General features: G+C 42.9%; 1 protein-coding gene across 2 annotated transcripts in view; it reads right to left on the bottom strand.

Annotated features, from left to right (window-relative positions):
* Positions 1–5,182: 5,182 nt before the first annotated feature.
* CPS1 (carbamoyl-phosphate synthase 1) overlaps positions 5,183–11,939 on the bottom strand; it is a 123,197-nt gene continuing 116,440 nt past the window's right edge. For both annotated transcript variants that reach the window (XM_064452098.1, XM_064452099.1), the window contains 4 exons: positions 10,567–10,626; positions 9,508–9,620; positions 8,832–8,961; positions 5,183–7,561 (listed from right to left, as the gene is read on the bottom strand). In XM_064452098.1, coding sequence (XP_064308168.1) covers positions 7,463–7,561; positions 8,832–8,961; positions 9,508–9,620; positions 10,567–10,626 — 402 coding nt within the window. In that variant the 3' untranslated portion in view covers positions 5,183–7,462. The remainder of the gene's footprint in view (positions 7,562–8,831; positions 8,962–9,507; positions 9,621–10,566; positions 10,627–11,939) is intronic.

The following is an 11,939-nucleotide window of genomic DNA, read 5'->3' as shown; positions in this document are numbered from 1 at the left end:
GTGCCCTTTGGGGCCAATGCCTAAGTGTCCTTAGGAGTCTGTATTTTCTCTGTCTGGTTTGCACAGTGTTTAGATGGTGAATGGCATTACTATACTATATGTTACTGATGTCCATGGTAACACGGGCATATATTCTTTCTCACCACCATTATTGGACTTTGCTTACCTGTGCCAAGCTCTCACAGCCATGTTTTGTTGTCCATATGAAAACTGCATAGGAGAGACTCCCCATGAGATACTATTACTGAGGCACCATGTACTTGAGTATCTGAATGAGATATAATTGATACAGTATTGCTGAGACCTTCATTTCAGGATCAACAGCTCAGGCTAAGCTGCAAAAAAGATAAATACTGGTACCTCTATAGCTGTTGGAAGAACACTACAAAAGATTTCAATACTTCTTTTAGGATATACTAAGAATTCAGACCCACTGGCAGTAAGAACACACTATTTATTTGCTTTAAGCTGGCCACATCAATGCATTCAAAATCTGACTAAAGGCTCAGGTTTGACTCTCAGCAAAGGTCATATTTTGACTGCTTCACCTCTACCATTCTGTCTCCCATGAATCATAAAAGGCAGCAAACACTTCAACCCATGCCCCATGATGCTTAGTCAGAACATAACCCACTTTTCTAAGAGTTGTTCCAAGTGCTTCTGTCATAAGGGGATGGATTGTAACGCCTCTCAAAGACGGTAAATAGCAGAGGGCCATTTTAAGCTATAATGAGGTCTCATTACTACAAGAGGTCTTGAAGGACAAGAGCTTGGCAGCATTTAGTAATGCTCAGGAAGTCAGAAAAAAGAACAAGATTGTCTAGAGCTGGAAGAGTGTATGTTTTTCCTGAAAAGGCACCTGATTCTCTATGATGAATATCTTGGGCAATCATTTACACCAGAAGCTAAAAGCAGTGTAAAATCAGCACAGCTACATTATGCTGGCTTTGCACAGGAGTAAGCAACTCTGTAGAGACTGACGAAAACTCATATCCATAGAGTTTAAGAAACTCCATGCTACAGGAGTAGAAAGTTGACCTTTAATAACAAGAAACTTTCCCTGGGAGGATGAATTGTGCCAGAATGACTAACTCTTGGCACTCCTTGAAGCTCTCCACAAAACAGCTGCACTTGCTACTCTTGGATACTGTCTTAGGTGATCCAGAGTGTTCATTCAAGATTATGGTAATCCCAAGGCACTAGCATTACTCCCTAGCAATTATTCGTCTCTTCCCCAAAGTACATTGTCATAAAGCTTGAACATAATTTGCAACAAATGCTTTTGCCTCTCAGTTTCATCTTTACAAGCTTCCCTGAATTAAAAGAGTTTATCTCAACTGGTATTATCAGTCTGCAGAATTCAATATATTTTAATTATGAGGATGAGTGAGAGTTTAGCCTACCTAGTTAATGACAAAATATCCTGTTCTCCGTTTAATTAGAACACATTAAAAGGTTCATATTTAAATTTTTTCAATGTAAGTGTGAAACAAATGTTACAGAGTAACTAGATTATTCCCGACAAATTACATTATGCAGTGTTAGATTTTGAGATGCGGAAGGAAGAAAAACAGAGGCTTTGGGTACTATTTGGCAGCTGACTCGTAGCATAGCAGATTTCATTGTCCTGCAGATGGCTACAGCAGTTGCATTCATATGCTTCATATGGCATGGCAGCACCTCCTGTCCTTGCAGAGATGACAACAGCACTAATTATGTCTGCTGAAAGCTTCCCAAGGTCCAGGGCTGCTCTGACTATGATTTGGTGTTATAAACACTATAAACAGAAGGAGCCAGAGGTGCTCTCTCCTTTTGCAGCCTCATCTTGGTTCTTGCATGAGCCCACCCTCCTGCTAGTGGTTGTTTGCATCTGACTGGGATAGAGGCAGCAGGCGTGCATCAAGCCACTGGTATTGCACACACACTGCAGTTGTGGGTTTTAGTATAGTGCTAACTTCCAATCCCTTCCCTGCTTTTATAGATCACTGTATTATAAAGATACAGAGGTGCTAAGCTCCCAGCCAAACTCCTAGATGCCTCTGATGCAAGCATAGAGAACCAAACCACAAATAGGCTTTTAAACGTTGAGAGTGTAAAATATACTCGGTATGTGGGGGAAGGAAAAAAAGATGCCTTACAGGCTGGTGGCAACATCCAGTCCAGGAGAACCCAGTGACCTGCATGCCACGGAAGACTTATTTCTCTGCACACTGCCAAGACCTCTTTCAGATCATGGAGTCTTTCCTACTTGGCTGCTTCCTAGGACTTTCAGAAACCTGATTTTGACTGTTTCAAATGGTCTCAAAGCAAAGAGGTTTCTTAAAGCTTTTCACTATTTTTTTTTGGCTTACATAAAGCATATGCTTTCATCTTGCTCTGTTTTAAGACCTCTACCAGTAAAGGAGGAAGTGGTAGCAGTAAGTTGTTTTCACTCTCTCACATTATTTTCTTCTTGCTTTCAACATGCCAAACTATCACTGGCTTTGCTACTAACCTCTGCAGGGACTGACTGAGCAATATTCAAGTGATTTAAATGGTGCTAACTGCAGAAGATTAAATCCAGGAAGGTGATCAACTGGATCCTAATACTCAGCAATGCCTCCTAGGAAACTGACCCTCCAGAGCTTCCCAGCCCTTGGCACAGTTGGACAGCTCTGGCTCCCGAGAGTGGCTGAGCAGACTGCTGAGAAAAAAAACCATCTCTGTTACTAAAAATTAGGTTCCTTCATATTTCATCACGGCTCTTGCCACGTTTTCTTGTGCTTATCTCAAAAGTTGTGCTTTGTACAGTCTCTTATACCTTCATGTGTCTCTTTATCAACCCTCTTCTAAGACAGTAAAAAAAGAATAGTTATTTGACTGCTTGTAGATTAGCAAATTTCTTGCTCTGAACAGCATCCTCTTTCATCTGTCATTGTCACCCTCCCCAAGATTAATAAGAAAAAGACATTTATAAGGCAGAGTCTGTTGAAATCAGAGATGAGCTTGGTACAAAGGACACTAATTGTAACTTTTTTTTTTTAAGCTCTGCATTGATCCCAACAGCTGTAGATACTTAAAAATCTTTTCCTATAGTGTCCACACCTTCATTACACAAAGGAAAACGTATCGAGAAACAAATTCAGCCAGCATCCAGTGTTTGCACAAGGTAAGCTGGGGGATGATTTCCTGGCTCCTTCTGACCATGTCAGGAGTTAGAGTTTCATCTTGCATCTGTCAGAGCAAAAAGAACTTGTTTTCTTCAACAGGGGAAGGGGAGGAGGCACCAAAAGGAGATATAGATGTATATATAGGTGGGTCTGATTAAGTATGGAAGGACATTTGTGTCACCTGCTTTGGAGGAGTGGTGAAGGGACCAGTGTTTAGCACCAGCAGCAAAACATTAACACTACTGCATAATTACAGGGTACTCAGCATATGTTCAGCCCTGGTTTGTTTTTCTACTAAATTCCACTCTAATTCTATGAGAGTCTGTGGACATCAAAAAAGCTGCAGTTTAAGTACCCACTTGTTGCAAAAAGTGACAGGAATGTACAGACACATGTATACATAGATATGCATACACCCACACTGTTAGCTAATTGGCAGAAGCAAAGCTAAATTAAAAGCAGTAAAGGTTTTCCCATTTTCCAAAACTGGAAGTCCCTTCTTTAAAGTTCCCGTGTCTTTGATGTTTCTTAGCCCACTGTTCTATCACCTGGCTCCTCACTAACATTTTCACATGTCCCTCCTGGGGGATCAGGGCTTCTCCTTTCTCTTGTGTACATGCAGCTGAAGAGAAAGAGCATTAACTTTGTCCTGCTGCTCTTTTCCCACCACCTCCTCACCTCTGAGGCATACAGCAGCTCCACATTAAATGATGCATTCACTGTCAAACATAAGAATGATGGTTTCCTGTGGTGGGTTGACCCTGGCTGGACACCAAGTGCCCACCAAAGCCACTCTACTCTCCTCTTCAACTGGACATGGGAGAGAAAATACAACACAGGCTCAGGGGTTGAGATAAGGACAGGGAGAGATCACTCAGCAGTTACCGTCACGGGCAAAACAGACTCAACTTGGGGAAATTAACTTAATTTATTAACAATCAGAGCAGAGTAGGATAATAAGAAATAAAACCAAGTCTTAAAACACTTTGCTCCTGCCCCTCCCTTCTTCCTGGGCTCAACTTCACTCCCAATTTTCCCTACCTCCTCCACCTGAGCAGTGCAGGGGTACATGGAATGGGGGTTGTGGTCAGTTCATCACATGCTGTCTCTGCTGCTCCCTCCTCCTCAGGGGGAGGAATCTTCACACTCTTCCCCTGCTGCACCGTGGGGTCCCTCCCACGGGAGACAGTCCTCCACAAGATTCTCCAGCGTGGGTCCTTCCCACAAGCTGCAGTTCTTCATGAACCCTTCCACTGGGGACAGTCCTTAAGGAACAGGTTGCTCCAGCGTGGCAACCCCCTGACAGGCTCATAAGTCCTGCCAGCAAACCTGCTCCAGCGTGGGCTCTTCTCTCCACAGGGCCACAGGTCCTGCCAGAAGCCTATTCCAGCGCAGGGTTTCCATGGGGTCACAGCCTCCTTCAGACACATCCACCTGCTCTGGTGTGGGGACCTCCATGGGCTGCAGGTGGATATCTGCTCCACTGTTAACCTCCATGGGCTGCAGGGGGACAGCCTGCCTCACCATGGTCTTCACCACAGGCTGCAGGGGAATCTCTGCTCCGCTGCCTGGAACACCTCCTCCTCCTCCTCCTCCTCCTTCACTGACCTTGGTGTTTCCAGAGTTGTTCCTCTCACATATTCTCACTCCTCTCTCTGGCTGCAATTGTGTGGGTTTTTTTTGTTCTCCCTTCTTGAATATGTTACCACAGAGGTGCCACCACTGTCACTGATGGGCTCAGCCTTGGCCAGTGGCGGGTGCCTCTTGGAGCCTGTTGGCACTCGCTCTATTGGACACAGGGAAAGATTCTAGCAGTTTCTCACAGAAGCCACCACTGTAGCCCCACCACTACCAAAACCTTGCCACACAAACCCAATACATTTCCTAACAGACTAGTGTTCATCAATGCTTTAAACAAAAAAACCCACCCAAACAAAAAAAAAAACCACCCAAACAAACAAAAAACTAAAACCAAAAGACTTTAAAAAAGGGCAGAATCCAGGCCACACAGAATCACAGAATTTAAGAATGACTACCTGTCACAATCTGAGGCATTTATTTCATTTTCAGCTTATGAGAAAACTGACAAAATAGAAGAGAAAGAACAAGAGAATACAGGAGTTTCAAGATGTCACTTTGTTCACTACTAGAGGTAAAAGCAGGGTGGGAGGATGTGAGATGACACCAGTTGTTAATGGGATTTTTGCCACTGAAATAAAATGTGCAGGATGCATTTAGAGTGCTGCTTCATTAACCACCATTATTCATTCATTTCACAAGTGAATGGGTGAATGCTTGATGTCTTTGGGCTCTTCTGGCGTTTTGGTTGTTTATTTTTTTCTTTTTTTCCTTTTTTGTTTTTTTAATAACATCTCTGCTGTGGAAGTGCAAGCTCTCCCTATGTATAGCAGGCAGGGTTATGTTCATCACAAAAATTAGTACTGAAGAAATGCTCATGACAAGAGCACTTGGGATGTCAACCAGATCAGAAATAAAGTCCATGCCCGTTTCAAAATTTGGTCTTGGCACCTAGCACCAATTGTTCAGAGTGTCCCATGGTACCAAAACACATCAGACTCTCTGCCCACTCCTCTGCACTTTTCAATAATAGCTGTCATCAGATTTTATATCCTTCCTGATACGTTTTAGCATTAATTTTAAAAATCCCAGACTATCTACCCAGCCTTATTCTCTCTCTACACTCAAAGCTTCTTGGGACACAAGGGAACTTGAAAGCGCATGCAAGAAGCAGCCTAGGTTTGCTCATCTCCTCAACACAGCTCAAAGTGCACTACTTTCAATGTTGATAGCTTCAGAAAAAGCACTGCTGGGTGGTACCCAGCTCCACCACCATATATCCAGCACCAGCTCGCAGTGGTATTTCTTGGCAGGGCCTGCAGGTATTGGGTGTACATAAGAGGTAGGTAATTACAAGCTAGCAGTGCCCTGGGTCCAGCATCTGAGGCAGGCAGAGTGTGGCTGGAGGAAAATGCTCCACTTTAGCTTACTCTAGTAAGTATCAGGCAAGTTGTCCAACTTTGAATCTTCCTGACTCCAGGGTGTGCTGAGTACATTCTGCAACATGGGGTTAAAAAGACAGGCACGTACATTCCTTAGCTAGTAAACGCTTAGAGGCAGGCACTGCATATGCTTCAGGATGCAGTGCCATTGGCCATAGAGCTGCTGAAGTCTTTTGCCATGCTGACAGCAAGTGATAACACGCACCATGTGGCACAGCGGGTGTCTGCTCTGTGGACAGCATTTGCCAGCGCTGCCAGAGCTGAAAAAGCAGCAGAGAAGGCTGGAGCAAAAGTGAAGGGGTCACTTAACTGGGAAGGGTAAAGCACTGCAGCACTTTCACCTCATTTTGAAAGGATTCAATTTTAATGCCCACAATCATGGCATAAAATGTTGGACAACAACACACAGATGCCTTTGGAGAGTTCTCCACTTTCAAAGCCAGACAGAAGGCTGAGAGAGAGCCTTTATGATACAGGGACAGCCACCTGAATTCAGAATGTTGAACCAGAATTTAAAAAATAATAATAATAAAAATAATAATAAAAATAGCCTGAAGGACTGACCAGAACTTGGAAGCAATTCCAGGAGACACACATACAGCCTTCCTCTCCCATCAAATCTACAGGCTGAAGATGATGATTCTGGGCCATGGTTAAAAACCAGACAAAATGTAGCTGCATCATGCCTGCCAGCTGTTGCAGAGAATCACGGGGAATTAATGTTCAACTGTCTCTAAAGAGCTCCTATCACCCTCATCACCATGGCAGGCATCCATGATATCACTGGGTGGATCAAGCAGGAGGATCTTTAGTTGTTACATAAAGTCATAAAATCCTCAATAATCAGCAATTGAAAGAGAAAGCTATGTGTCTTTCTATGGGAGTTTGGGGCCAGGCTCTAGTAGTCCAGCATGAGAATAGCTGGGAGTATGGATCCAAGGAAGGTGTTTCTAAGGAGGAGCAGGCTTGGTTATGAAAAGAAAGAACAAACCCTATGAAGGACCACTTGTCTCTCCTTTCATCTCTGCTATGGTGGTATCTGGGTCTACCCACCTAGTCAGTAACTAATATTTGATCCTATGTGGAAATGGAGAGGTGGTGGAGGGGCTGGGGAGAGGACAGCTTTCCATCGAGCCATCAAAAGTATTGGCTAGGAATTAGTTTGTGTGAGTTGGAAAAACAATCAGTGCAGCTACTATAAAATACTTGGAAAGATGGTTAGGTGGATGATCCGAGATCCCTGCTCTTTTGTGGTGCCAGAAGCAGTAAGATTGCAGGTTGGAGATAGTTCTTCTATGCAGTGTTTCCATTGTCAAGCTGTCTGAAGTGGAAGAGACTCCTGGAGTCCAATTTCCCAGAGTATTTGACAGCTTCAGCAAAAAGCTTTGTCACCTGTCAATATAAAGCATAGGAGGACTGAGCATTGCAAAGCCTTCTGCAGAAGGCTACGTAATACAGCAGGCTCCACACTTCTACCCTGTCATCTTGAAACTACCCTATGCAGGTCCAGGCCTTGAGTCCATCCAAATCAATGCCAATTTCAAGGTGACTGTGCATGGGTGTTTGCTCCCGCCCTTTAGAGCCTGCCTGTCCAGCTGGAGAGATGTAGAGGTGCTGGGCTTCTTTGGCAAGACAGCTCTGTCCCATGACAGCTGTTGTTTCCCCCTACAGCTCAAGCCTTTAAGAGAACACAGGGTGGTTTTGCTCTCACAAACTCAGAGATTAAAACTCTGCAGTCAAAAGAGTTCCGTGAAATGCATCAAGCAGGTGTGGTAATATATTTTGGATGGGGACCCCTGTTCTGCTTGTCAGTGTGTGTTTTGCTAGTAGACAAAAGATGGGTATTCAATTTCCCATTCCTGCTAATCATGTTTGGCATTATCCTGTCTATGAACTTACAGCTTGGCACTCCCTCTGCTCTCTACTCACTGCAATCACAGCAGAAGATTTTGCACAGCTGGACACCAGTTCAAGTCACGGGGTTCCATGTCAGCACCCACTGAAATCAATGGGAATTTGGCTGCTGTGCTTAATGAGAGCCAGATGAGGCTCTTTTGTGACAGTTGAAGCCACTTGCAAAGGAAGTCAAGGCACTGCTGGCAGCAGGAGTCCCACTTTGCATTACCAAATATCTCTTCCCCTATCAGTATGTGAAAGGGGTTTGACAGGAGGTACAAACACATAATGACTGGCAACTGGGGACTACAACAGAACAGGCAGCAATTCACTTGGATGGCACTTTGGAACTGGATTGCCCCAAGGATCATTCAAGAAAGCCCAGGTACATCCTGCTTTAAGGTTTAAAGGCTGTACTGGAAAAACATCCCACTAAAAAACTATTCCCGTGCACAATTTAAACACGTTACAGGCAACCGTGTGCAAGAATTTTGCTCTGAAGTGAAAATGATACAGCAACAACTTCAGCTGGAGTACAGGACTCGAGATTTTCTTCTCTTTTTTTTTTATTTACTTTGAGCAATGTTATCTTGTATAGTGACAAAAAGAAAATACATTCAAACAATTGTGTTGCTATGACTTTCAGGCACATTATTATTTGTCAGAGATAATGAGGGTCCAAACACACTGGAATCTAAGGTCACAAGTGCTTGAAAGCTCTGAAGGCTCTTATGACTAAGAGGAAAAAGAACAACATGGGAAGTACCTGGAAATTAGTGAGCAGAGCAATCCCGCTGTCAATAGCCATTCTCCGGATCACATAATTACCATGGACAAACTTGGTATTGCTGTTAGGCAGGTTAATCACCAGATCTATTTTCCCATCCCTTACCAGCCTGAAGAGACAACGCACAAGACAGTATCACAGTATGTCTTGCTTAATGAAAATCTATGATGAATAACACAGGCACGCAGGTAAACAACACTGGAAATTCTCATTTCAGTTTAGTCTTACATCTCAAGAAAGGAGGGTTGAGGGGCTAAGGCACTAAGCTGCAACTCAGGAATCTGGGCTTTATTTCTGTTCTATTTATTGATGAAAACCAATATTCAGCTTTCATACAGCTCAGCACAACTGTTAAAGGCATGACTGACTGTCATTAAAGGCTAAATATTCAGATCCCACTCACCCTTGCGTGAAATATAACATGGAGCAATACATCCAAGCCATATTTAATAGGACTGTTCAATGAGATGTTCATTAATTAAGCTGAAACCTCCCTGCTGTGGCAATTCCAGACAGAATCAGATAAAGCAAAACTTTTGGATTGAACCCAAAGTCCCATTAAACCACTATCATTGATCTCAACAGGACCAGCAATTTGCCCCTTGTATTTGCTCTTCTGGATGTTAACACAAATTTGACAAGGTATTGCTCTTACCTCCTGACTGGAGGGAGGCTCGGCCTCTGGCTTTCCTCTGAGGGCCATGCCACAGGATTTGCTGGGATACCATTAACATTGAGCCAGTCTGAGGTTGCTTCTGTGGCATAAAGCTGTTAAAGGGAAAAAATGTTACTGTGTGCTTCATAATACCAAAACTTTCCATTCAATTCATGTGGGTCTGATCCAACACACATCCTGGTAGTCAGAGCTGATTTTGGAAGGCATTTTTTTATCACAAGGGTGTCTCTCCATACAGAGAGACCAGACACACAGAGAACAGCATGACTTTCCCAAATTTGTTATCTGTGATTTGCTGATGGGTGATAGTCAATGAATGGTACTAACATATCCAGAAGCAGTTAAGTGGCTTAGGAAAACCTAAATCCCTCCGACTTTCAATAGGGCTTAAGTTCAATCACTTATTAATTTTTTATTTTTGCCTAGCACTACATTTCGAAAGGCAGAACTATAAATCCAGTAGTTACACTAAAGCCACTGAGGAAAATAGTACTTAAATACTTAATACTAAAAAGCTCTCACCAATCTTCTGTGGCCATCTTGTTAGTTACCTTTCAGGAGGGATACAGATGCAAAATGATGTAGAACAGTTACAAAAGGATGTAAACACCACAAATTTTATATGTCCACAGCTTGTAAATATCACTGAATATGAAGCACTGTAAAGACCTCCATAAAAAAGGTTTCCCCTTCCTCCCCTCCTGTTGCACACAGTATCCTGCTGGCATTTTTGTTTTTTGGAGAACTTAAGAGAAAGTTTATAATGTGACATCCAGCTGCAGGCTGATAGCAGAGCCAGGGTTGTTCTTGCCCTCATGACACAGTCCTGTTTGTTGAATTTAACAATCATGAAAACTTTTAGTTGGGTGATACTTGCTGACTTTATGGATTGCTCAGCTAAAAATCCCTCTGGTACTTTGAAAAATTCCTTTTTTTCTCTGCCTCCAAATAAATTCTGAAGTTCTTTATTCCTGTAGTAGGCTGAGTACATCTCAGATTTTGAAAATGCTCTAGCTTTAAATAACTGAAACCACCTACCTTGAAACCTTCCTCATGCAGCAGTTCTGCTATGCTGAGGAATCTGGGGCGGAAGGACTTCTGAAAAAGGAAATTTATTAGATACAGCATCAACACTAGGATTTAGAAGCAGTGTTTTGTTGGGCAACACGGAGCTCCACCAGACTGTGCTAAGAGGAAAATACACCTTTCCATGCTGAAACTCTTTGTGTGTGGGGGCAGACATGTCTGAATGTGCATGTATTGTGTCATTCCAAGAAAACTGTCTGGATCCCGAAGCCAATGTTGCTCCCAGCTAAGACATATTTTGTTACAACACCACGGTAACTGTTCCCATACTAAAGTTCGACTGCATCTACACAAAATTTACTACTACATATTAAATATCTGGGCAGTTGCCTTCTCAAATACACCAACTAGAGCATCCTCTGCTTTTAATTAAACATCTTTTCAATCATTGCTCAAACATTTGGCCTTCTCTTCTGGCAAATAACAAATATGGACAGGCTTTGGGATGCCTTTGGATGCTTTGCAAATTTTCATGAAGAAGAGCCTATGTATGCACGAGTTCATTTCTACCTCCTATGGGCATATGGAAATGGAAAACACAAGACCCCCCCAGGAGACTGGGACACCCTAGTCTCATGAAGATTTAAATGCTCAGGTACTTAGTGTACCTTTGAAAGAGTCTCACATACAGCATGCATAGATCCAACATAATTTAGAAGAAATAAAGATGACCTCCTGTAGACACCTGCACTTGAAGAAGCCATTTTAGAGCAACAGGTGAGTGAAAATTTGATCCCAGTGTAACTTTCTTCTGGACAGTACAGCAGTGCAAAGATCAGATGCAACCCATGCCCTTCTCACTGCCAAGGCAGGCCAAACCTCACTTTTACCTTAGTCTGGTCTGGCCATTTGGAAGTAAGATTATTGCAAGTTCCCTTCTCCCTGCTGGAGTTATTGGTTTAACCTTTATGGGTGAGTGCAATATTCTGAATGGTGAACGATTTCCTACGAAGAAAAGGAGTCAACAGCTTTTTTCGAGCACTCTGGAAAGAACCTCATTGTGAAAGCCATCTCATTCTGTACACTAACTGGAAAATATAAATATACAATGTGACAGGGTTGGCAGCTTCCCAGTCAGAGAGAACGGTTCTGCCTTCTGGTCAGGGGGGCTGGCTTTCACAACAGTATTATAAACTTCTATCAAACATGTACTGAACACTTGTGACACATAAAACAGCCTCTCCATGAAAAGAAATTACACCTGTCAGCTTGCATCGGAGAAGCCTTAGATTTACAAGCTGGCTGAAAGAACCTGTGTAAGAAACCATTAGTTACTAAAGGTGAAAAGTACAAGCAGATTTATTTAGTGGAAGATATTTACTGTA

This window comes from Phalacrocorax carbo, chromosome 5 (assembly GCF_963921805.1).
Source record: "Phalacrocorax carbo chromosome 5, bPhaCar2.1, whole genome shotgun sequence".
Lineage (NCBI taxonomy): Eukaryota > Metazoa > Chordata > Aves > Suliformes > Phalacrocoracidae > Phalacrocorax > Phalacrocorax carbo.
Note: the sequence above shows the minus strand (reverse complement) of the source record. Positions and strands in the feature narration are given on the sequence as shown.